At 41.6% G+C, this 27,333-nt stretch overlaps 1 protein-coding gene across 6 annotated transcripts in view; it reads right to left on the bottom strand.

Moving 5' to 3' along the window:
• EYS (eyes shut homolog) overlaps nucleotides 1-27,333 on the bottom strand; it is a 456,551-nt gene that overhangs the window by 302,689 nt on the left and 126,529 nt on the right. For all 6 annotated transcript variants that reach the window (XM_083431300.1, XM_083431295.1, XM_083431298.1 and 3 more), the window contains 3 exons: nucleotides 26,669-26,840; nucleotides 25,885-25,963; nucleotides 18,688-18,887 (listed from right to left, as the gene is read on the bottom strand). In XM_083431300.1, the coding sequence (XP_083287426.1) occupies nucleotides 18,688-18,887; nucleotides 25,885-25,963; nucleotides 26,669-26,840 (451 nt within the window). The remainder of the gene's footprint in view (nucleotides 1-18,687; nucleotides 18,888-25,884; nucleotides 25,964-26,668; nucleotides 26,841-27,333) is intronic.

The raw sequence follows: 27,333 nt of genomic DNA, 5'->3' as shown, positions 1-27,333 counted from the left end.
TACCAGGAACAGGTGCCCCGGTGAATAGGAATATAAGAGTGTAAGAAGAGTCCCCCTGATCAGACCAAAGGCTTATCAAGTCCATCATCTAGCTTTTCACAGGAGCTCACTAGATGCCTATGGAAATCCCACAAGCAGGACATGAGCACAATAGATCTCTCCCACTGTAGTTCCTTAGTGACTGGTATTCGGAGGCAGGTTGCCTCTGATCATGGGCCAGGATAGGTAAATTAAATGTACGCAATGACAAAGTTGATCATCTTATGTGCATCATTTCCTTAATTCACTTAATGCTGGAATTTCTGTGGTCCTGTATTTTAAGTAAGAGGTGCATGGCAAAAAACAAGAAGAGTATCAGAAGGTATCAGACTTCAGAATGCCTCCCCCCCCCCGCCCTTCCAGACAGACCCAGACTTATCTGTAAGGTATGTGTGATTAGCCTCACAACTAAAGAAATATTTGAGAAGCTTTTCTATATGGCTAAAATATCACAAATGGCAACAGGCTGTAAAATCAAAAGTAGTTCATTTCACTTGCTTTCTTAAGAAAGAAAGCAAAGTACTATGGTGGCAGACAGCAAAAAAAAAAATCAAAAAAAAATAATCATGGACCCAGTTTATATTTCTACAACCTTTCACATTCAATTATCTGAGCTGTTTGCTTTTAGCACTTCTATTTATAAGATGCTAGAGGATGAACAGCACAAATGGCACTCCATAAGTACAGCTCCCCCCACCCCCACCAAAGAGTGGCTAGAACTATGTTTGCTTTTACATATAAGTGTAAAAACAAACATCCAAAGAAAAGCACCCAATTTATCGATACGTAAAACAATAGCCTCAGTATGTACCAACTTTGAAACCACTTCCAGAAGAAAACAACAGCTGTCAGGGATGGTTTGCAAATTTATAGTATCTGTTGTTTACTAACTGAAAGGCAGCATGGTGGGTGCTGGAAAGCATTAGCCTGATCTCAACCTAAGAAGTTAGGGAAGAGCATGCTGGAAAATCAGGAGCAGCTAGGATGAAAAGGATGATAAAACCACACAGTGGTTCTTCACACAGTGCACTGTGAAGCTAAGGGGTTTGCCGCTGCAATATGTAATGGTGGACACCAATTTGGATAGCTTTAAAGGGGTCTTAGATTCATAGAGGAGAAGGCTATCGATGACTACTGACCACAATAGCTGTGTAGTATTTCCAGTGTTGGAAGTTGCTGAGAGTTGCTGGTGGGAAGAGCACTTGTGGGGCTCCTATAGGCATCCATTTGGCCACTCTGAAAACAGGATCCTGGACTAGATGGCCACTCCATGTGATCCAACAGACTGAGAGCAATCAGGGCAAATCCAGGGGAAATGAACAGCACAGGTACATGGATTAGTAGTTAAGTGCCATTAATGTCTGTGCTGCAACTGTATTGGCCATAATCCAACATAGTTAAATGTGTTTAAATGCATTGTTGTACCTGCCTGTGTGAATGTGCATGCCATACAAATGTAGGGAAGAGAGCTGGGGTAAGTCCACCCCTCTCCCCAACTGCAACTGCAAGGGGATAAGTGAAACAAACAACACATTGCAAGTGCAGACGTCATATCTCCATTTCTAGTTATCCCTAATAAAATGCTTAGATGGGGGGCTTCTCTGAGTACCAGCTGCAAGATAGTAGCAATGGGCATCCCAGCTTTCAAATACCCCCCATGAAGGAGGTAAGACTGGTACCAACATTTACCTTTTTGGTGCTAGGTTAAAACATTTTTAATTTGCCCAGGCTTAATAATAATAATAATAATAATAATAATAATAATAATAATAATAGATACTTTTATTTGTAACCTGCCCATCTGACTGGGTTGCACTAAATTTAGTGTATTATTTTAGATGGTTCGATAGTTTTGGTTTGTTATCAGATTTTATTATGCTGTTTTGATTTGTGTTGTCAATGTTGTATTGACATTTTGAATTTTTATATATATTGCCTTAGAATCCATGCTTGGATGAAGGTGTGGTCTTTAGGTTTCCTAAAGCAATAAATGACATCTGGTAATCAACTCTACTGATCTGTCTTAGTAATGGCTGCACTATGGTAGTATTCCTGTTTCTTGTACATTTATTAAGTAAGTGGTATATAACACTGCACCACAATCTCTATTACTTTCTTTCATTTAAAATCAAAATATTTGTCCCACTTAGTAGAGCAACACACTTAAGTTTGTTTCCATTCTAAAGCTGCAACAACAACATATTACATAGAACAGCTCAAAAATTATTAAATGATCTCTGCAAACAACTCTGATAACAGAAATAAATTATATAAATCTTGGTTATCATGTGTATCAAAATAGTATTTCTTGGCAGTAATGCAAGCAATGTAGCTTGCCAACTACTTCATGAAGTTCCAAAAATTGGGAGATCTGTGCAAAATCCAGTGATTTTAATGTGTGCTCAGATATAATTCCTTTGCTATCAGAGGTCTCAGTTTGACTTTATTTAAGAAGGTGGCTGCAGAAGATATTTAATAAAGATGAAATTCAATGATAAAATTTTCCATATAACCAATTGCACTTTTTACTTAATGTAAGTAATTGGTTTACCATGGTCACAGCTGAGAAAGTAAGATTGGCATTACAGCTTTATCTCTGCAGTTTAAAGAAATTTTGATCTGTCTGTCATCCAGTGTTCTCATGCAGAATCATTCATTTCTAAAAATCTATCTTTCAGAAAAGAAGTAAACTGCTGTTCCATTTTACCTTGACAGAGTCCTCATCACATTCTCAAGTATGACTGAAGGATGCTCACTGCATCCATTCAATCATGGGTTGTCCCAAGTGTTTTAAATGGAAACTGCAGAGGAATAAATTCATTGTATTCTCATTTACACTGTTAAAACCTTGTTGAAGATCAGTCTAGCCCTGATCAGATATCAGGATTGCTACCTTCATGTTTTCACCTTCAGCAATTGAAGGAAAGGGAGAATTCAGCTCCTGAAGCTTCCCCCAGCACTTCATATCATTAACCCACCAGGAAAAAGCTTCATTTTGAGCCTATTATAGAACAGTCTGAGGAGCTCTGACACAGAAAAAGTAGTAATATTAGAGGAGTTATATAGACCATCCACCTGGATCCAGTATTACTGTTCCTCTAAGATCATACAGAAATGTCTTACATTTTAATATCATCTACTATAACTGCATCTTGGAGCATGTAGAAGTGTCAGTGAGAAACTAATTTAACTTGTGGTAAAAAGTTCCATAAGTTAAGTCCATTTTGCCCCTAAAAGAGAAGCCTTTACAAATTGGATACACCTCATCACTTGACAACATTTCCCCTTAGTTTAGTTTTAAAACTACTCTACAGGCAGAAGGAGGAAGAAGAAATAGCAAGTTTCTGGCTGCAGAAGGAGGAGAGAGCTGAACGCAAAAGACAAATGCCGGAATGGCTCTGGAATGGAGCCACAACTTCTGCCTGCCTCTTTCTCTGTCTGCCTTTCTGCTCCCTTCCAAGCTGAGGGAACCAGGTTTTTAATTCCTCTTTCTGACTCCAGTGCTTCCCCACACAGGGCTTCTTCACCTCAGCTTTCAGCAGGCACAATTATGACTTCGGTAAACAAGTTTGGATCTGCGGTCACAGTATTGTCCATTGGGCCCGTGTCCGGTCTGCAATTTGCGGCTTCACTCCTAACTTGGGGCTACCACCGTGGGTTCGAGTTTCCTGGTTTTCAAGATGTGGCATGCGATGGGAAGAACTCATGCCACTGCTGACGAGTTGGCTGCTTTATTTCCCAGAACAGCCTTGTTTCGGTCCTCACTCTTGAAGAGAAGGGTATGGTGCGGGTCACATAACATTATGGCCGTTGAAAAATCCAGGAAACTATTAAATCGCGTGATAGCGCGCAAAGTGCGTTTCATGAATGGCCTAGTTATCCCGCACGATGATATCCGAATTGGCAACCAAGCCTTGTTCCAGGATGATGGTGTTCATCTTTCAGATCGCGGCAATGACATATGGCTGGCTGACACCATCAGAAGTCTTACAGATTGGTTGCAGCTGTGAGGGTATTGGCGGTGAGCCTCTTGGGCTCGGGTGACGGTTAGGCATTGGAATGTGTTGTTGGTGTATGGAAGGGCAAGGTGTGGCCAACGCCTACCCCTTCACTTTTGGGTATTCCGTTAAAGGAGTCGGGCGGTCGTGGATCCTGTCCAATGCCCTGTGTGGCGGGGGGCCATGGCACGACCCCCGGTGACATCAGGGGAGAGCTTATAGTTGTATTTGCATCAACAGGCTCCCCCTACTGGTGGTTAACCCCTCATCAGACTCACCCCTCTCCGAGTGGGTGGAGTTAAATTGTCTGTGGTCCAATGCCTAAGCCAATACCTCCTCACATGCTGTAATCAATAAAATTGTGGCCTTTTCTTGCCCATTAACCTAATATACTGTGTCCACGTGTCTTCATTCCCCAAGCGGGGATCGGGTCCTCGAATCACAATGTAAGTTACGAGCCATCTGTATCTGTAGCATTTGGAAGCAACCCTATCTATTTCTGACCTGCTCTGTGTCTTTCCAATTCAACAAGTTATCTGGGTCCAAATCAAATCTGTAAAATCCAAAGCTCTGTTTCCCCCAATGGCTATAACCTTTCCCCCTCATCACAGAAGTAAATGAAATTTGCAGGCAAAGGAGCTCTTTCAGAATGGATTAAACCTGTCAACTTTAAGGGGTCCCTGATCCAAATATGGCAAGTTAAGAAATATAAGCAATGCTGACAAGGTTGGTGGTCTAGCTATTACTACTATATTATTATTTTTGATAAGTTTAATAATTATAAATGTCCATAGGAACACTAAAAGTGTCATACACCTGATAAGGTGAGGCATGCATGAGCATTCAAAGCGATCAGACTTGGACTAAAGCAACCCCTTACATTTAAAGCTCTCTTACGCAACTTTAACTGGCATAGATCTCCCCAAAGAACCCTGGCAACTGTAGTTTATTAAGGGTGCTGAGAATTGCTCTGTGAAGGGTCTCCTAACAATTCTCTGTGCCCATAGCAGACTGCAGTTACCAGAATTCTTTTGGGGAAGCCAAAACTGTTTAAAGTGGTATGGTACTGCTATAAATGTATTGTGGGATGCGCTCTGAGTCATTGCTAGTTGTTTCAAAGAAACAAATGCTATGTGGAATTGGAACTAAGTATTGTGATGAGGCCGTTCTGTCTCCATAGTCTGTAATCTTATAACAGGCAAAGCATCCAGAAACAAAGCAATATATTTATGAGACCAAAATAAACTGAACAGCCAGACTATACTCTGAGGATAGATATTGTAATTAGATCTGATAAAAGAGCATTTGACAGAATGCTATGTATTTTTCACTGAGCTGAAGTTGTCTGTTTGCTCCTTATTTACATGTTTCTGTCAGCCACATCCTTTACTGAAAATATCAAGTAGCATCCTGGCAGCCTAAGGAACTTCCACAGCTAACGAAAATAAGACATTTGCAAATAGGATTTGTCAAGGTCTCCTTAAAAGTACAAACTGAAATAAACACCCACCAATCCTAGATTTTACAGAGCTTCAAAGAGAACTTCTTTTTGCTCATACAGGCCAATTTTTAAGACTTAAAACAACTAAAATTTATGCACGCAGTCTTCCTATTATACCAGAAAGGGATGCAGCGCCTAAAATATTCAGCAACATGCAGGGTCTAAAATAACAAGCCTGAACTAGATCTGGTACTTGGCTTTTTCTACTTATAGTAGACAAGGCTTTTGTTTAAGCACTACTGGTACTAACATAAAAAACTTTCAAGGGGCTATTGTTATCTTGACGAAAGGCTATCAGGTTTAGCTGTTGCCTGTGCTTAAAAATGAGCCACTTGCTTTTCAGACATTAGCGGCATGAAAAAAATAGGTATTATACTGAAGTACACAAAACAAATGTCAACTGAATCTACCTCAGGACCGGAATCTCATATTCATACCACCAAGAAAGTGTAGTCACATTGACTATCTATTTATCTAGTTCAAAAAATATAACCACGATCAGTTCACAGCTTTTCCCACATGGAGGCAACCTGCTGGTACTTGTGGAGAACTGGAAAAATGTGAGGTAAAAATGGCAGAGAGTATTCCGGCGGGGGGGGGGGGAGACGACACACCCAATAACTGAAAATGTTTGTTGTGACATATGATCATTTCATATGTAAATAATTCAAATATGAGATTTAAAAGTTGGCACTTCGTCTCTAACCTGAGCGGTAAAGATGTGTTGTATGTGTGGGTTTCAGTTAGCAGCTTGAGAGAGAAAGAAAGAAAGAAAGAAAGAAAGAAAGAGAGAGAGAGAGAGAGAGAGAGAGAGAGAGAGAAAGAATCATTTGCTATATAAAAGGAAGTGTCTGTTACTCAAATGGTTTACAGTTACAGTGGTACCTTGGTTTACATACGCTTCAGGCTCCGCTAACCAAGAAATAGTACCTCGGGTTAAGAACTTTGCTTCAGGATAAGAACAGAAATCGCACGGCAGCACAACAGCAATGGGAGGCCTCATTAGCTAAAGTGGTGCTTCAGATTAAGAACAGTTTCGGGTTAAGAACGGACCTTCGGAACGAATTAAGTACGTAACCAGAGGTACCACTGTATATCATTGCCATATTAGACATTCCTGCTTTTTTACTAGACAGGTGAATCACAGAGGGGGCAGAATGTCAAACACCGATTGGTTCAGAAGTGAACATTTTATCTACTCTCATTGCCTCTTGATTAAATGCCAATGGACAATCAGTCTCCCAGACTAACATGATCAGTTGAAGGGTTCTGGCTGGGAGAATCAAAGGTCCAGAACAAGAAAGGAAGTTGGAAGAAGTTGACAGTATGGATGGGGGAGAAATGCTTCTCAGTTTAATGCAAGCCTACCAAATTCGCATTTCCCCAAGCCAATAAGCAACTTGAAACACAGCTCTCCTTTGAAATTCATACTTCTCTGAATTTTGCAATTATTATTATTTAATTAACATATATATATATTGCTTAATTGCAAAATAGGCTTTTAAATGGTTCACATGCATAAAAACCAAATAAACAAGTTATCCAAGAACCCTATCTGTACAAAATGCACACTATAGTGAAACTACATGCAAAAATATGAAAATAAATTCTCTCCAGTACTAAACATTAAATTGTAGCGCAGGATTCATTTAGTCAACCAAATACGTGTACATATGTAGCACTGAATTAACAGCAACAACAAACACCCTTGAAAACTTGTGTTAAGAGCTTTCCATGCTCAGACAAGCTCCAATGAGCCACACCTTTAACAGACATGTTATTTACGGCAAGTTGATATGGTATAGTTTCCTATCCTGTGGTTACTTTTAGCTTCACCACTATGTTTCAGTAGGGTGGTTGTTAGTGGTCTTAGACTTGCCTCATCGCTGGAATAGAAACACAGAGTCTCTGCAACTGAAGGTACATTCGTTAGAAGTACCTGGCAATCAACCAGTACGATCCACATAGAAGAATTGGAAGGGGACTCTGGAAGTCAGCAAGGTAGGGTTTATTGGTGGAAAACATCACTTGCGGCCACAGCTACAACCAAGCCATATGGTCATATGGTTACACAACCAGGAAGAGAGAGGGAGAACTTTAGCATTAAGGGATGAAGAGGGTTGCATATGCACATACATGCATACAAGAGTTATAATGCAAATTTACTGATAGCAAATAGGCCGACTTGGGCATTTTGCTTATGACAGCTCTTTAAAATGTGTATAAAGTTGCTTTGGACTGTGGCCGCAGAATGCCATAGATTTAGATGGAAGCAAATTGATTTTTGTCTTAAGGATTGCAAAGAATGGAAGTTGCACACACTCTCCGCTGTGCAAATCAAGTGCTTTTACTCGGTGTACCCCACCACTATATCATCAGCAGAGAAAAAGAGATATCCCAGTGGGATTAGTTCCAAGATAAATGCATTAATTCGTCCTGTAGTGGATCAGAAATCTCATAGAGTGGAAAGTGACCTTTACCATTACCCTCGGCTGCTGTAGTTTCAGTGTTTCAGCACGAAGGCTTCTTCAAGAATGAACTATCTTAGCTAATGCCACTGAGAGCAAGGATGTTTTATGTCTTGGCTGCATTAATATATGCATTACAGGAGACTTTGGCTAAATTCTAAAAGTGTAAGTATTATGTCACACCGGGGCATAGAGTACAATGAACAGGATTTGTAAAAATGTGAATAAATGTAGTAGTTCAACCTGCAGTGAAAATTTTATGATAAAAAGAGCACGGTCCTAGTGCTCTGTACTGCTCATGTGGGAGGTGTGGGTTTGATTTCTGACCCACTCTCCCGTATGCCAAGAGGTTGCCAGCTCATTATATATGTGTTGCCTTTATTGGTGCATAGAAGGGTGGCACTACTGGGTAATAAATGACATACTATTTTCAAACTCGCCTGGGAATAAAAATTAAAAGAAAGAGGAAGGGCTCAGGCAGAAACTATATGTCAAATGCAGTGTGTGTGTGTGTGTGTGTGTGTGTGTGTAGTTTTGAGTTTGGGGCGGGGAGTTGAGACCCTTCTAATGCCTGGACTGAGCAAGTGTTAAAAAAAAAGCCAGGCTAGCTTCCTGTGTTGTGATCAACTGGGTGATTAAAAGAACAATGGAAAGGGGGGTGTCTGCGAGACAGCAAATGGGTGGGGACCTTCCCCAAGCTTGTATTTAGTTAGAAGGACAAAGCCAGAGTTTAGAATTGAGCCTGCAGTGTTGTCACCTTCCTTGCAAAGCAGCAAGTTGGAAAACCAGAGACTCAGAGCGATGGTTGATTTCTGTTTGAGTCTAAGGCTGTGGCTCTGGGAGAAACAAGACTCTTTTGGGGTGTTAGTGCTGCCAACTCCTCCATCGTAGGCTCAGGTTGTGTGTGTGTGTGTGTGTGTGTGTGTGTAAATAAACCATATATCATAAAGACACCACAGTCTTCACTGTGCCTTATTCCCAAAAAGAAACACGAACCCTGGGTAAGCATCTAGAAACTCCCTGGAATCTCACACCACTCAGAGATTGGGGTGGTATGCAACAATGCAGTATATAGAAAAGTGGCAGTGGTGGCTGGTGCCCGTTGAATCTGGAAGGCAGAGCCAACTAATCCTAGTTTTGTCCCCATCCTCTTCCCTGCAGGGTTCTACAAGGGCAACCTGAAGACTAAGGAGGAGGAGGAAGCTGCCAGGCACTTCTATTCCCTAGGCCGGTTGTAAGAGGGCAGAATGAAATTGATGGTGAACTGGTCCATTTGCCCTAGTGAACCATCCATTTGCCTCCACTGAACAGTGTGCACCTACACTAAGTGTCCAGTGGACACATTTAAGCCCATACTTCAAGCTGATGAGCAAAACTGAGAACAACACTGAATAAAAGCAGTCATATTGCACTTCCTATCACAATCCAAACAGCCTTAGAAATTTCTGCAGGGAAAGATCTTCAGAGAACGCAGAGGACAGTACAACAGGTAATGAATACATCATGAGAGTTGTCTGCAGCATCTACAAAAGGGCTCTGTGAAGTGGGGTTGTTTCTGCACAAATTGTACAAAAAAAAAACAACTCTTTGTACATTTCCATCCACTTTCACTGAGCCAGTGAAGAAAGATGAGTCAGAAGAAGAGGCTTGCCCTCATTTAATCTACAAACCTGCTTTCAGAACACTTTGCAGAAATGGAAGGGTGCCTGAGTGAAGAAGGAACAGCCTTGAGGAGTGAACATGAGCAGCAGCAGCAGAAGTGAATGTTTCCATGGATGCAACAACTTCACCTGTGCTCCCAGCGGCTTTTACAAATGGACTTGCATCCCTGCTCAGATACTATGACCATAAAGGCAACCATGATGAAAATGACTGCAGCAGCTGACAAAGGAGGAGCAACCATTTAGGGTGGTCCTTTGGAGGATCCGACTCAGAGCCTCCTGCTGGAAAGCTCACACCATCCCATCCTTAGCACTGCCCTGTCCTGTCCCCGTTCAATAGACAGCAACAGCACCTAAGCTGGGAGGTCAGATTGAGGTTCTGCCCATTCTCACCTGCTCCTCCTGCACCAACACAAGCAATTTCCCCAACTTATTTCAACAGAGAGAGAGAGAGAAAAGCAAGAACAATCAGAGAAATGGAAGGGAGAGCAGTAAATAGCCAGTGTTTCTGCATGGCCTTGAAGTGAAGGGTCTTTACCAGTGCCTGCTGGAGGCACGAAGTAGTGGCAGAAGTGCCACACAAGTGTGTTGCTGGTGGCAATCCTGTAGCAATGCGTCTAGGGGTAGGGGGAGTTTTAAGAGGTGAAAATGTACAATGCCTGAGGCTGGAATCTAGGCACCCCCCTTTTAAAACACTAGCATAGAAAGGGGAGGGGAACCAGGGAGCAAATATTGTGATAAGAGGAGTTTTGCAGGGTGGTCAGCCCGATTTTGTTTTTCAAACTCTGTAAATTTTCACTGCACCATCAATTTCAGTAAATCCTTTCATACTTGAAATGGGAAAAGGGCCTTGGCTCCCCCATCTCAAGCAGCAAACTGAGTTGGACCAGCCCTGCTCCATTTCATATTGAAATGTGTGATTATGGTCCACAGACTAAAGTAACTGATGCTATCTTGACATACTGGGATGGTAGCATGAACTTGAAAGTTCTCCCACTCTTGCTGTACTGTCAATAGAATGCTCTGCTTGATATTTTCCTTTGTGCTTGTTTGACACTGTGCTGACAGCTCTGATGTCAAGGCATAAATTCTAGCAGTAATGCAAGTATTCTCCCTTCTCCAACAAATCTCAGTAGGCCTTCCGTCAGGGCACTCTGCATGGTCCCTTCCCTCCCAGTGAATACACAGAAAATACTTGCTAGAATCATACAGAATCAAAAAATGTTTGGCTTATAAATTTGGGTCATGCTTTTGCCTGCTTTCATATCAACATAGCTCCTGCAACTCCTATACCCATCTAGCATTTTCAGTCAGTTCCTCTTTTGTGTTGAATAAAATAAATTTCCAAACAGTATATACAGTACAGGTGTGCGTGAACCAAATTCAGTTTGGACCCCAATTTAGTGCTTTGGAAAACAGCCCACTTTTGTCCAAGATGCTTCTGTAGGATGCTTAAGTAAGCTTAAATATATCCAAGATTGATTCATTCCTATCTCTCTCACTAAAGAAAAATAAATAAAATACTTATACCTTTTTTTCCTTTTACAGAAATGAATGAAATTTGCAGGCATACTAGCAACACCAGGATGATTTAAGCCTGCCACATTTCGAGCAAAATAGGTCTAGGATTTTTTGTCCTGGTCATATTTAAATAGACCCTTCCAACTCTACAATTCTATGATTCTATACTTCTTGTATACCCACTGCCCCCAATCTACTTCAGAGTTAGGGACTCCCCAGAACATATTGGGAGGGGGAGGAGAAAGAGGAAAATTTCTGTTGCACATGTTCTTGCACTAAAAGCGGAACTTTGTTGGCTACAACCTGAAATCTCTGAGTTACGGACATAGGAGCCAACTCCAGGTGAGCGTGGATTCTTGGGCACCCACAATAATTTAAGTGTGGAGGCTGGGCACCCACTAAGTCAATGAGAAAAGCCGGCAGGCAGCATTGGCTCTGCCCTCTATAGCCAGCCAGTGAGGCATATTTTCCCAGGGGGTGGGGATCGGATGTGGAGGCCACAGAAAAAGGGTGCCTTGCTGGCTGCGGAGAGGAGGAAGAGGAGCTGCTGCCACCGCAATGCGAGTGTGTGACGTCCCACACGCTATATGCATGCATGTTTGTGTGATGTCACACATCCGCTTTGCGGCATTGGGCATCCACAGTCCTGAGGGTGAGATGGTGTCCATGGTTATGGAAGTGCACATATATCAAATAAGGGAAACACACACCTTTACACACACACATATTTAACCAGAGCAATCCAACTTTAATATATGTTATGAGCATATGTAAGAACAAAGTGTATAAACATACTAAGGGCAAACTCTGGCTATTGCTGATGGTGAAATGTGCTCTTCCACAGAGGTAAGCATTGTACATAAAGTTACCAACTTCCTCTCTTATCAATATTTATCAGCACCCAAGGCATGAAAAATTCTACATGTTTGCTGGCTCCTGGTATAAAACTACATTTCAGCCATATATATATATATGTATGACTTTCATCACTTTTCAAATATTTGAGCTGAAAATATATTGGGGGTGGGTTCACTTTATCACTTTCCAGTTTATCTCCACTTTACCCAATGTGCTGTGCTTGTCTTTTTAAAATGAGTGTCTTCTAAAAAGCAATTTTGTCTCTTTTTTGTGGTCCTGAGGGCTTGGGTCAACTTACTTTTATGATATCTGTATCTACATTTCATACTGACCTGCATTCAGGAGACCCCCTTGGCACTGAGGATGTTTTTAGTATTAATTTGCTAATTTGTGTAGCGCTTCTCATTACGGCAGCGAGTTGCTTTAATTAAAGAGATTAGAATACAAAACAAGGTAGGTGGGCTTCAGCTGGGAGTCTGTTTCCTGAAGCTTCCTTCCAATGGCAATCTGCCCAGGATGGCAGTGAATTACAGCTCCCTAGACATGTCTCCGTAGAGTGTGAGCTGAAATTTATACCAGAGTTTAAGACATAATGCAATGCTAGAGCGTGTACAAGGCAAAGATTCTCTCTCACACACACACTTTCCCTCCCTTCAAGGCCATGTCTGTGGTATAAAATAACTGCTTCGCTCTATAGAAAAAGCATATTGTGAAAATCCCTATCAGCTTTCTCTCTCCCCACCTCCAAAACAATGTTTAAGCATTATCTTTTCAAAAAAATAATAATTGAGTTATGCCCCTTGGTTTTTTCTCTTCACCATGTTATGTAGAAGTGCTTAAGATTCAATCAGGGCTTTTTTCCAGCTGGAACTCACCAGAACTCAGTTCCAGCACCAGCCAGGTGGGCGCCATTGCCATACTAAGAGAATGAGGGAGGTGTTCGTTTTGAGTTCCAGCACCTCTTTTTCTAGAAAAATAGCACTGAGCCCAACCAATTGTTTACATTTTTCTTGCTGTGACATAAGCTAACAAACATGTCTGTCAGACTGGGACTGTTCACTCAACACCAGGGCCCTTAATCTCCCCAGCGTCCAATGACTCAAAATGATTTTGAACAGGTGTGGATGACTTTTAATGGTGAAGGTATGAGAGTATGAGAGAATGATGAATGCATTAAAGGCTTGCCTTTTGTGAACTTCAGTATAAATTTGAAAAATGCAACAGACCAAAAAGATATTCTACATCCATGTACAACAGACCTGCTGATTCAGCTTGCTAGGAATCCAGGTGCTACTTTTGCATATACTTATATCATTTTTTTAAAAAAGTAAAAATTGTCACAGCACCTGCTTGCTTACAGCTATGAGATGCCCCAGGCAAGGAATTCATGCTTCCATAGAGGTCAAACACAGAACATTCTTCTGTAATTTAACTTGCTGGTTACCGGTATACAAATGTCATGTAAACTGCAATGATCAATGTCTTACTGGGTGTGACTGTTTGTGTAGGGGATATCATTCTTTTCTTACATTCAGTTCCTCTGATTTTTTTTTTTTTGGTAAAAAACCCAATAAATATAGTTCTCTCCACATTCTGAAGGAAAAGATTTGCTTAATAGCTTTCGACATTAACGCCAGCTGTTTGTGACCTTGCATAAAGTACTTTGGGACTTGTGTGCAATGGGGCACAAGGATAAGGGCAAATTTATATGGTATAATAAGTTAAGAGCTGAAACACTGAGCTCTTAGCATCTGAGAAGATCTATAGCTCACCACATGCTCACTCTTTAGCTCCATATTTATGATACAATTTTGCCTGCAGGCTTGGGTTGATTCGTGGCCAATTTTGCTATGTCTGAATCAAAGATGCCTCACACAGCTTTGCCTTCTCTGTTACAAATACATTTCTTTATATTCATTGACACGAGCATGATAATTCTACCGACAATAAAGAGTAAGGAACTGTTTTGTTTTTCAGTTTGGGTATAGTCTGAGAAGACACAGTTGGGGCTAGAATGCAAAATGTTATTCAAGGATCCAATACCAGCTCTAACAATGCATAATTCCAAATTCTACACCATAGAAGTACAAATCCACCATGTACGAGTGGTGCCTGCAAGATTAAATTAGGATTTCATCAAATTTTCTCTGATTTCAATGTTTTCTTGATAGGCACACTTATTGTGACTGAACACATGGAGGGGGGGTGTTATTCACCTTGCAAAAATATCCACATTATTTCAATACTGTTCAGCACCTGTTTGTTCCCTTGGCGGCGGCTTCTTCTTCTTTTTGCCACTACTATCTTTGATCTCACTGTCTTCACCCTCGTTTCCCACACTGCTGCTTAATTTGATTGACTGTGAGGCACCCCACTGGATCTGGCTCATATTCTTTATATCATATCAGATGCCATCAACCAAATCACATAGATCACCATAGCCAAGAGAATGGAATAGTAGGGTGGGTTAATAAAGCCAAGGCCTTAAGAGGCCAAAGGAGAAGCACATGCCTCAGAAAAACAACAACATCAGAACAATATGAATGGCTTTGGACTCAGCATTTTTTTAAAAAGAAAATAATAATTGATTCCTTCCCTCCAATATTCATGCAACCATATCTACAGATTTGTGCTGTATGTTTTGTTTTAAGATGAAATGTGCTGTTCTTGCTTGGTCTTTCATCAGCTGTTGATACCATCAACCAACGTATCTTCCTGTACTATCTTGGGGAGTTGGGTATTGAGGTCACTGTTCCGGAACGGTTCTGGAATGGTTCCAGAAGATAACATGGGATGTGCTTCTTGGTCCCTTGGCTCTTGAGCTATGAGGTGCCTCAGGGCACTATATTGCCTCCAATGCTGTTTAACATCTACATAAATCTGCTGGGTGTGGTCATTAGGAGATTTGGAGTGGACTGATGACATCGAACTCCATGTTTTTGTAATAACTAACTCAGGAATGGATGAGCAAGCAGTGTCAGGATGTAGTGGTGGGCCAGATGAGAGCTAATATACCAAGTCTGAATCCTGGCAAGATAGAGGCTCTTGCAGGTGATCAGTTCCTGAGTCTGGGAAGCCAGTAAATAACCTGCTCTGGATGGGGTCAGACTCTCCCTGGAGGAGCAGGTGTGTAGCCAGGAGATGCTCCTAGCCCTAGCTGTGCTACTAGAGACACAGGTGTGCTTATTGACTAGGAGTGCCTCTTATCAGCCTTGGCGGTAGGACAGTAATGTCCATCTCTGAATCAGGTTAGCTAGGCCACAGTTGTCCATGAATTGGTAACCTCATATGTTGATTACTGCAATTAACTCTATGTGGGGCTGCCCTTGAGGCTGGGCCAGAGGCTGCAGTTAACAGAGAACATGGTGGTTAGGTTATGGGGACACACTCCTACCAGCATATCACACCTTGTTTGTGTGTTTTGCACTGGCTCCAATCTGCTACTGGTATGAGACTTTGGTACTAAGGCCCTATACAGCTCAAGTACAAGCTACTTAAGAGATAATCTTATGCCAAGTAGGTCTCTGCACACTGCAGAAGAGTTTCTCCTTCAAGTCCCTAAAATATCAGAAGTCTGATCCTCAGTAACTAAGAGCAGGGCTTTCAGTGTGGCTGCCCCTGTTCTGTGGAACAGTGATCCTGTTGACATTCAACAGGTGCCCACTATTGTAAAGGTAAAGGTAAAGGTACCCCTGCCCGTATGGGCCAGTCTTGACAGACTCTAGGGTTGTGCGCCCATCTCACTCAAGAGGCCGGGGGCCAGCGCTGTCTGAAGACACTTCCGGGTCACGTGGCCAGCGTGACATCGCTGCTCTGGCGAGCCAGAGCCGCACACGGAACGCCGTTTACCTTCCCGCTAGTAAGCGGTCCCTATTTATCTACTTGCCCCCGGGGGTGCTTTCGAACTGCTAGGTTGGCAGGCGCTGGGACTGAACAGCGGGAGCGCACCCCGCCGCGGGGATTCGAACCGCCGACCTTTCGATCGGCAAGCCCTAGGCACTGAGGCTTTAACCCACAGCGCCACCCGCGTCCCTTTTGCCCACTATTGTACTTTCTGGAAATAACTAAAGAAATGTTCTGTCCCAAGAAGCTTTCACAGCTAGCTGAAAATGTATTTTCCTTAGATGTTCACTTTGCATCATTTTTGAGATGCACATAAACAGTTATTCATTAATTTCATTGTTATTTGTTGTTTTCAGGGTGGAATCTTAACCTACTTACTTGGGGGTCAGCCTCATAAACCTCAGTGGGATTTACTTCTAAGCAGAAATATAGGATTGTGCTGCAAACCTATTAGGTTACTTACCCCACATAGTTAAAAGTTACAACCCACTATTATATGGTTGGCATTATATTCTAATAATTATGCTTAATAAACTTCTTTCAGCTTTGCTTCAGACCACCAACTACAAAACATACAATGATATCTTGAAATGTATGCTTTCGAGACTATATTAGTATTTCACACAGAAAATTGTCACAAAGGATTAGAATTCCTTTTTATCAAGCTTTTCAATAGATGAGTAAGTCAAAGTGGAAGTCTGAGTATTATTTCTAATACAAAGAGAATTTGATAAATGCACCTTAAAACAGCCTAGAGAATGTTGAAAGCTTTGTGTATATCTAAGTTTTTATTCCTGCAAAGAATTAATTAAATCATTACCAGAACTCACATTATGCTGAATCTCTCTGCAAATTCTAGTCACTATTCAGTGCCTTCTTCAGCACAGAATCATAGAATAATAGAATCACGGAATTGTAGAGTTGGAAGGGCCCCCAAGGCTAGTCCAACCCCCTGCAATGCAGGAGTCTCAAGTAAGTCATACATTTAAATAATATTTGCTGTCATTTCAGTTGAAAAAAGTCATGTTTTTACAACCTATATATATATATATATCTTCACAGATCCCATTAAATATTTCTTATTAAAAAGTCTAATATGTTTGAATATATCCATTTTCATATACGGTCATACCTCATGTTACGTTTGCTTCATGTTACGTTCTTTCAGGTTACATCCTGCAGCGACCCGGAAGTACCGGAAAGGGTTACTTCCGGGTTTTGCCGCTTGCGCATGCACAGAAGTGCTAGATCACGCTTCGCGCATGCGCACAAGCACCAAATCGTGCCGCGCACCTGCGCAGATACGGCACTTCAGGTTGCGCTCTTTTCATGTTGCGAACAGGCCTCCAGAACTGATCCCGTTCGCAACCAGAGGTACCACTATAACATCATAAATTTGGATTTTTCTGTCCTTTTCCTCTTCCCATCTCTTCACCAGCCTTTTGTGTGAATAGGGCAAAATAGCAGCAATTCTGTAAAACTTACCAAACCAGAGAGAAGACTGGTTTACAAGTACTCTGTCATAGGAAGTACCCTAACTTTCCTGTGAATATAATTTCAATTAAATGGCTTCTTGGGCGAAACTGAGCTGGTATAGTCCCGATACGGCTACTACGCCATATTACGAATGCACTTAAAAATAGTTCTTGATCTGCTGTGGTTGAGTTAGACTATGGTTAATGAAGAAGGCACGATCACAAACCTCAGCCTGATTTTTATTTTCTGAACAAATGGGATGGGTGAACTTGTCCCCTTAAAAATTGTAATTGTCTCGACATCTACTGAAACGCACCATGTAATTTTGGGTGAGATCTCATAACTATATATGATTTTTGCACATTAAAAAGTGTGACTTCAGAGAGTGTTACACATATTTTGCCCTCAAGATACTCATTGCAACATCATGCATCACTGACCACAGAACAATTGAGCAGGATTCAACCAAGTTGCTGCATGCACAGAACAAGGTCTGCCCGTGGAATGGGACTTTCCCTCCTTTCCTTCCCGTGTCCCCTGCACCCCCTAAATCTGCTCTGGAGGATAGGGAAAACCCCAAGAACAGTTTAAGGGAATGCACAAGGGGATGAGAGAGTGGAAAAGTCCAATTCTTAGCTGGTGACACTGTAGCCTCTGACTCAGTGTCTGAATCAAGACACCAAGGGCAAATGACACCAAGGGCCCAATTGGATTGAGTGATTTTGTTTCTTAACAACACCAACAACACCAACAACAACGCCCCACACTTTACCCTATGGCCCATGGTGGGTTACAACATTAAAACACAATATTAGAAACAGTTTAACACAAACACAAAAATAAGGAGAGTTCTGAAAAGATACACCTCAAGCGTCAAAAACTGGAGTAAAGAAGTGTGTCTTCAGCAGTCACCAGAAGCTGTGAAATGAGGGTGCCAGATGCACCTCTGTGTGGAGGGAGTTCCACCATTTAGGGGCCACCACAGAGAATACCCTCTCCTTGGCTGTCCCCCCTCAAACCTCTGCAGGCCAATCTCAGCACCCCAGTAGGGAAGGAGGAGGTATTTCAGATGTTCAGTTACCAGTAGTTGTTTACTTAAAATAATAACATACCCCCCTTTTTTTGCTATCAGGCGGAACTCAAAACAGATCACAAAGGTTAACTCTTATATTGCTAAACCTTTTCAGATTCCAATGGTCCTTTTAAAAACATCACAACATTCATGTTGGTTTAGAAAAGACCCTATAACATAACCCCCTCCAGATTTCTTAACAACTTGATGTATATTGATTGCTCATGTTATAGGTAAGCAGACTACTGACCTGCAATAAAAAGTTCTTCCTGGGCCATCAACACATTTGCCTCCATTGAAACAGAGGGATGAGTTCAGAAGAGGTTCAGCGCAAACATCAATATCCACTTCACAAAATTCACCAGTGTATCCACTCAAGCAAATGCACTCAAAGGCATTGACCAAATCTTGACAAGAACCTCCATTAAGACAGGGAGCCGATTCACATTCCTGAGGAGATAAATGACAATAAATTGATTTCGGAGCCTTAGCAGCATAAGATTGTTTCCTGTAAAGGGGTATCTGCACAACAATGGACTCAGGGTCCTGGTCTTCATCAGTAAATCTCTTGGTGGTTAACTGTAATGCCCTGATCACAGGTTAAGCATATGCTTATGAGTAGTTATAAATTCCTGTGATTATACAGATGTTGGCAAGTGTGGAAGATTTCTAGCCACTCTAAATAAAGATCTAGTGACCTTCACATGCATCAGCAAAGCCCTACATATAGCTAGTCACAAGTGATAACTCTGTGCAGTGGCTCCTGATAGCAGAAAGCTACACACAAAAACACAGAGACACCCATCTGCACCAAAAGACGGATATACTGATGAGAATTATGTCTTGTGAATGCCATATGAGCATTCAAATTTCACATGTGCTGGGTGTGGTGTTAAATGCAGCCCCAGTTGCTGAGAACAAAAATTAGGCAAAGGATTCTCATGCCAGCACCTTACAATTAGGCACAGTGAGGCAGCCATCTCAAGCCACAGATGTGAGGAGGGTGTGAGGAGTGGCATTGTGAAAATCCATCTTGTTTCAGAGGCAACTTTTAAAAAAAGTATAAAAGATTTCTACATAGTTGGATGTAAAGGATTAAACTATGTCATATGCCCTCTTTTTGTCATTTTATACAGCATCAGAAACTGGTGAGATCCGATTGTTCAGTTGGTGGACATTTTACCTCATCCAGATGGGTCAGTTATATGCCGATGAGGGGGCAGAATCCTACCCAAGCTGAAATGACTGGCTGGCGAAGATGGCGGTGGCTGACTGGCCAGCTAGAGAGAACAAAGAGCTTAGTCTCTGGTCAAGGGGAGGGAATTGCTGAGAGAGGCTATTGGTTAAGCTGAAGGAAAAGCTGGACACTGGAGTCAGACAGCAGACTTAATAAGTGGCTCAGAGAGGCTCAGGAAGCCTGAGAGTGACCGAGAGCTGGCATTATTGGCTAGAGCTGAGAAGGTGCAAGGAAGAGCTGTGACTCTAGAAGCAGCCCTCAGCCAAGTTCTTCAGCTGAGCACCAGCAAGATTGTCAAGAGCCTGAGGCAACAGTGGTTGCTGGACCAGAGGGAAGACTGCTGCAGAAGTCCTGAGTGAAGCCTGAATCTGGAGAGAGGAGGAAAACTGCAAGTCTAGTCTTCAGTGCCTAGTTGAGTGTTAAATGGATGGATGTGCTACAGGAAAACTGGCTTTAGGCTCCAATAGGGAGAGGAGCTGAAATCCAGATAACTATACTATTAAAGTAACAGAAACCATGTATTGTATTGGCTATGCCATTCCAAGTGATAGTAATCATAGTGTAAGTGTTCTTATTCAAAGCAATGGTAACATGGTGAAGTTTAACTGTAATGCTCCAAGCATCTAGTTCTGTTAGTACAATGGGACTTTCCATTTCTTCTCCTTCCATCCTACAGACATAGTGTAGGATTGTGGTGGCCTATTACAAGAGTTTAAGAGTCAACTGCCACCCCAGTCAGCTTCTGTGCATGGAATGGGTGGTGGGGGGGTTCCATCCTGCCCTTCACCTGGGGAGCAAAATGCCTCAGGCTAGCTGTGATTGCCATTTTCCAGTCTCGGCAGCAGATTTCGCTGCGGAAGACCAAAACCACACCACATACAGATCTCCTTTGCTAAATCAGGGCAAGAGTTAACAAAACAACAGAGATTAAAAGGGTATCAGCAACTCCAATCACCTAGATATGGTAAGATTTCAAAATTAACGTCCCATCTGAGGAGCCGTATAGATTTTTCTTCCCTTGAGCTTATATTTACTCATTTATTCATTCAGCAGACACAATCCAAAGAGCTCTGTGTGGCATGCAGAATGGCTTATGCATGCCCAGTGGGGACTGTCAGTCTGTTCCAAATAGCTTTTTGGGGGTAGGGAGACTAAAGTTCCGCATGCATCATTTATGTCTTTATATGTGATCTCTTACTCACTTCATAAATGCAGTGTTAATTATATGCTGTTAATTATATGCTACTATTTTACAGCTTGCGGCGGGGTTATTGTTACATAGTACAGAGGATACTGTGGGGTATAATGCTGAGATCGGATGAGAGAAATTTTAACAAAGTTGAAAACAACTGTGTAACAAATGCTACACATTTTAATATTTCATATATCACACTAGAATATTTAATGGCGAATAAAAAAATAGTTTCTGCATTAGTAGCCAATACCCACTGATCAATGGTGGCAAAACAATAACAACAACAAAAACCCGAAAAGAATTTTTGTTGCATTTTCCTAAGAATATTAGTCAAGCTGCTCAATAAAATTATTATCTACTACAATATTTAAATGTGCAGTATCTGAGAACTAGGAGTGTTTGAAGAAAAAGGCAAGGCAGCAGAAGCAATGGTCAATAGTGCAAGAGTATATGACATGTTTAGCTATTTCTTGATTGTCACATCTTGGTACAAACACACACATACACACGGTCATACCTCAGAAGTTGAGGTACCGTATTTTTCGTCCTATAGGGCGCAGCGGCCCATAGGACGCATCTTGTTTTTTTTTGGGGGGGGATGAATAAAAGATATTTATTTTCCCCCCCCAGCCGCGGCTGCCACCCCAAGTCCTTGTGGACACTCGCCCGAAGCACGGGGAGCCCTCTGGAGGGTTGTGTGAGCATGCAGTTGGCTGCCTTTTCTCCCCTCGCATGGAAAACTAGATGAGGGCAATTCTTTACAATTGCTTTGAAAAGTTAACGTTTGAAAAAACGTGTAAGAGCAAACGTACTGATCCTTATTCAAATAATAACATAAATATAGTGACAAATACTTTCTCCTAATCCAATGGAAAACCTTGTCACATTTACATAACATAACCTTGTGGCAAATTAACTTTTACTGCGTCAAAACTACAGGAAAGCACAATTAGTGTAATTGCCAAAATGAATCAGAATTCCTCCACTCCCCGATTGACGAATGCATTCATCTTCAATAAGGTTTGCTAATTGCTGTCATCCAGGCTTTTGAGATAATCAACACAAGTCACCTGAAAGTACAGTTCTTCATTTCTGAAGGGGTGGGGCGGAGGGTTACTGCTAACTTCTCCAAACTAGTGAACACTTTTCAGCTTACCAAGAGCAAGGATAAGTAGATTTCCTTTTCCGATATACTCATTACTTTTACTTAAATGCAAATACCTGAACCCAAGGGGACTGGTGTGAAAACAACATGCTTTTCCTATCAGCAAACCAGCTGGGATGTATAGGATGATTTATTAGAAAGCATTACATAAAGTAATTGAATTATACATCCCATAGGAAGGATGGGAAACTTTGTATACTGCCAAAGAATTTGAACCTATAGTTTGAACATTAGTCTTTCACTAAATTAATGAAAATACTTAATGGGAAACTCAAAGTCATTAAAAAGAAAAGAAAAGAACAGTCTGCTGTTTGAAATTAAGAGGTGTTCTGTGCTTGTTAGCCAAAAATAGAGGACTGCTTTTTATTTCTGTCCATGCATTCCCTGTAGCTTGTTAGCATTTCAAACTGTTCCTTCAGCTTTGTTCTCTTATATGCTCTTTACAAAATTTATGGAGAACAAATCAACCTAACATAATAGTTCATTGGAGAAAGCATAAAAATCATCAGGAAGTATCAAACTTGAAAAAGAAGCTGAGAATAAAAACAGGCACGAGGTGCTGTTTTCTTATCAAACGTCAAATTATTGAAAATTTTATTAGGGTTGTGCCCAACATTTCTTCCATGGTTTTGTTTTTTTAAAAAACCTATTCCCCGTTAATTCGCAAAAAGAGAAAATGTATTTGAAAATTATCAAAAAGCAAGAAAAATGCAAGCCAAATTCTCATATGTGAGATGTGGAGCTTTTGATGAGCTTTTGGTGGACAAGGGGTGTTTGTGAGTGTCCTTTCCTTCCTTGTACAAATAACCTTTCTACTGGTCTGTACCCTGCAGCCTTTTCAGATGTCAGCAATTGCTGAAGACCCTATGACACACTTTGCTGGGCTTTTGACAGAAGCTTATAGAATCATAGAATCATAGAGTTGGAAGAGACCACAAGGGCCATCGAGTCCAACCCCCTGCCAAGCAGGAAACACCATCAGAGCACTCCTGACATATGGTTGTCAAGCCTCTACTTAAAGACCTCCAAAGAAGGAGACTCCACCACACTCCTTGGCAGCAAATTCCACTGTCGAACAGCTCTTACTGTCAGGAAGCTTCTAGCAGCTGTTAATTGTGGTTGTTTTAAGTGTAGCCATTTTTGCTTTTAAAGAAACCAGTGCAGAAATACTTTTTGGGAGGAAAGGGGAACAGGAGTTAAAAGGAAGAACTTCCTTTAAGAACAAAACCTGCAAGCGCACCAATTTCAGGCACTTGGTAGCTAGACTTCATGCACTTTGATTAAAGCCCTGTGGAAAGATATCATGAGATAACTCTTCCCATGGGGCTTTTTCACATCAGGAAGTGTGGGCAGCTGCTTCCACCCAACACTCACAGACAAAGGCCCTTACTTGGAAGTAAGAGAGAGATCTTTACTTGGTCAAGTAAGGCTCAGGAGTGGATGTAGTACTCAGGAGTCCAAATCCTGGAGTTCAGGAGCCGCAATCCTGGAGTTCAGGAGCATGGCAAGAAGTTCAGAACTTGACAGAAGCAATAAAGACGTCCCAACAAATTCCCTACCCCTCCTGCTAAGCTTTTGCCTTGTGGGAATATCATATTTGGAAGCATATACTCCTGTTGGGATGGGTGGGTCTCCTTCCATCTGTGAAGGTTGCGTCAAGTTATAAGCAACAAGACTGCACTCTCCTGCTTAGACTCCTGTTCAGTAACTGCCACCTAGATTCCTCCCATGTCTGATCAAAGCCCTCCACAGCCTCTGCTGGGGCTTCCAGGTCTGCAGGAAGATTGGAGGAAAGATCCACTATCCCTGCTGCCTTTCCAAAGTGACTGAAGTTGGGGTGGAAAGGGGAGGTCCTCCTCCAGCCTAGGTTCTCCCAGTTCAGCTACTCCTGATTCTTCTAGCCCATTCTAGACTACTACAGCTGGAGCAAAGGGCTGGAAGCTCTTCTATTCCACCAAGTCTGGATTGCAATCTGGATCAGGTTTCCTGCACTGGCAATTTTAGAAAATGTGCTCAAAGGCAACATAGACTGCATTTGAAAATTCTCTTTTCTTTTGAAAATCTAAATATCTCCTCCCTGCTCCCCAAATGTAGCACCATTAATCTGGGAAACAACACAAACATAAAGCAGTTCTGCTAGTACTACAGAAGGAATCAGCATCTGTTCCTTAATGAATTAAGTTACAAGGTCTGCAGAAAATTTAATGCCTCTTTTGGAACAAATGAGAATGGAAAATCAAATAAGTCAGGCTCCCTAAAGAAAAGTCACAAACATTAACCGGAGATAATTACACAGGGACACATTTCTGAAGAGTAACAAAAAAGCCAAGGTGGAAGAACTTGTGCAGATGACTGTTATTTCCGGGATGAGTCATACCACTTAAGGATTCCTGAGTCCTTCCATCCTCCCTCATATAACTAGCTACCTTCTGAGACGGAATGCGGTGAAACCACTTGGGCCAGTGTGAATATTTATCATGCATTTTTATACCACTCTTCAGTGATATTCCCAGGGAAGTTTACAAAAAAAAAAAAGAATATAAACAATGAACATGTAAATCTGGGGGTGGGGCACAGTAAACTAAAAGCCACAACAATAACAAAGAAAAGGGAGCACTTCTTAAATTCATTATTAGGAGCTGTCATGGAGAAAAGAAACTTGATTTTACTTGGTTGCATTGCTGCATCAGGTCAAACCTGGTCAAGCTACTGTGTTCAGACCACAAGTGCAAGAAGACACACAGTAGGATAGCAGTGTTCATTATTGCCTATGGTTTATCCTGGTTCTGTTTACTAGTAAGCTGCCTTGACCTGTGTGCCACCAGCCCCAGTTACAACCAGCCACAACTGATATGTTTCACTTTGCTAATGGCATCTCAAAAAGAGTCTAGGAACAACTGTTTGTTTTCAAGATCTAAATGTTGAACTTGTGGTATGCTACAACACGCATGGCATCAGGAATATGATGAATTAAAACAGCTAATTAGTTCATATTATGCTCTGGTGACATGGTCGACTCACTGACATGCTTACTGAACATCCAAAGCAATAGGAAAAGTTCAAAAGAATACAGAGCTCTGACTGCAGGTAGTAAATAGAGTATGAATGTAAATCCCCAGTGACCTATCAAATTACTGAATGGTTTCATATAGCAAGCACTACGATATCCCTACGAACAATTATAACAAAAGGTTTTCTAGCACAAATGTGCTACATATTGAGTCAATTAATGCTTTAAACAGGAAACAGAAACAATCCATTAAACCAGGATCCTGTTTCCTATTGTGGCTAACCATGCGGCTCAAAGCAGCTCAAAAGAAGGACTTGAAATCAGCAGTCCTCATCCACTGCTAGTGAACAGCAACTTGTATTCAGTGACACATTCTGGTCACAACCACACCTTAAATTGAAAGCACATGGCTTCCCCCCCCCAAAAGAATCATGGAAGCTCAGCCTTAAGGGTGCTCAGTGAGGGGTGAACTAGGATTCTTTGGTCGTGAACTTTAAATGCATTGTGTGGATGTGACCCTTATGCTGAAGGCAGCTACTGTGAAAGGACCTGGAACATGCAGTTTGTTCCCTTTAGGCACCATCACTGCATATCAGTCCTTTGAGTATTAATGCTTTTTCTGCACTTTGTAGTGAATGGAGGGAAAACACTGCAGCCTTTCTCCCCCTGAGGCACTGGCTCTAATAATATGGTTGCCCCTGATGACCAGACTACTGAAACTTTTGTACCCTTGCCACCTCCTCGGTGTTGAGAACCCAGGGAGTACTTCTTTCGTAAAAAGCTTTGGTATTTTATGGGTTTGTGTGTACAAATGGCCTCTGCTTTAATGAGAAGACTTACGTTAACATCAATTTCACATCTTGAACTGGTCCACCCCGCTTCGCAGTTGCACCGATACCCATCAATGAGGTCAATGCATCTGAAAAAGAACACCAAGGTCACTTGTCACACTTGCACAACACAGCACCATTCACATTAATCCATTGTATTCATACACAAATCTCAGGCTAATCCTGTATGTACTCCACTCGACGTAATAGAAGTTGCCCCTATAACTGTATTGTGTCATGACCAAAGACCCTTTAGTACAGCATCTGCTTTGCATGCAAAAGATCTCAGGTTCAATCCCTGGTATCTGCAGGTACGGCTGGAACCCTGGAGTACCATTGCCAGTCCTTGCAGAAAATACTGAGTTGGCTAGACAAATAGTCCAACTTGGAAAAAGGAAGCTTCTTACGTTCTTTGTTCCTAAGTATTTTAAACCTCCACACATATGCTTGCGCTCCAAAGAAGAATCCTCTTTCAACCTGCTCGCATGCAAAGGCTGAAGAACTCCTTGCAAGTATATTAAAGTCTAATTAATGCACAGTTATTGAAAATTACTTTATGTTATTGCACTCGAATGAAAGAAGAAATGAGATAATGTACCCACTATATTGCATTAGCTTAAACTGGCAACATCTGTCATCCTTTAACTGTGGCTGTACTTTTACTTTATGGAACAGCATAATTAGAAGTATCTTCAGCAACCTTCCCTGACATTAAATCTTAAATGTTGCTAGTTCTTCTTCCCCTTCCCCTTCTTTTCTTATGGGTAATAATAGTAAAAGATGAAAATAGCCACCTTCCATGAAGACAAGGCGCTGACAAACATTCATCAGCATTTGTTTCACAGTTTATTCCAATAAAACCACTTCGGCAGTAGCACTTATAGTAGCTGATGCCATCGACGCAGCTTCCATTGTTGAGACAAGGTGTTGAAACGCATTCATCTATATCCACTTCGCACTGGTTGCCTGGGGCGGGGGACACACATAAAGACAACAGTACAATCAAAACACTATGTACTTAAAAATATATCCATTTATTTATTTATATATGGTGGGGGCAGACATTGTATGCATTTAAGCCTGCAGCTCTAGCCTAGATGTATATAATTAAGCTACAGCAGCATAGCAGAGTTTCTTAAGTGCAAAAATACCATGGAAGCAACACTAGAATATGAGAAGGCTGCAGTGATGCAAACTACTCATATTCTAATGTTCCCCCTGTAGCAATTTAAGACACCTAACTTCAGAGATAATTTCTAGAGCAGTGTGGGATCCAGACACTGGGAAGCCATAGTACACTAATCTGGGAATATATGAATTAGGCCCTGTTGTCACCATGGAGTTCAGCCTCACTGGTCTTTTCAGCATCCCTGCAAGTGCTTTAACTCCAGTATTAACTCCCACATTGCCTGGGCAGCGTGCTAAGCAATGACTTAAACACACAGAAAAAGACAATTTT

Source organism: Podarcis tiliguerta, assembly GCF_965153285.1.
Source record: "Podarcis tiliguerta genome assembly, chromosome: 3".
Classification (NCBI taxonomy): Eukaryota; Metazoa; Chordata; class Lepidosauria; order Squamata; family Lacertidae; genus Podarcis; species Podarcis tiliguerta.
Note: the sequence above shows the minus strand (reverse complement) of the source record. Positions and strands in the feature narration are given on the sequence as shown.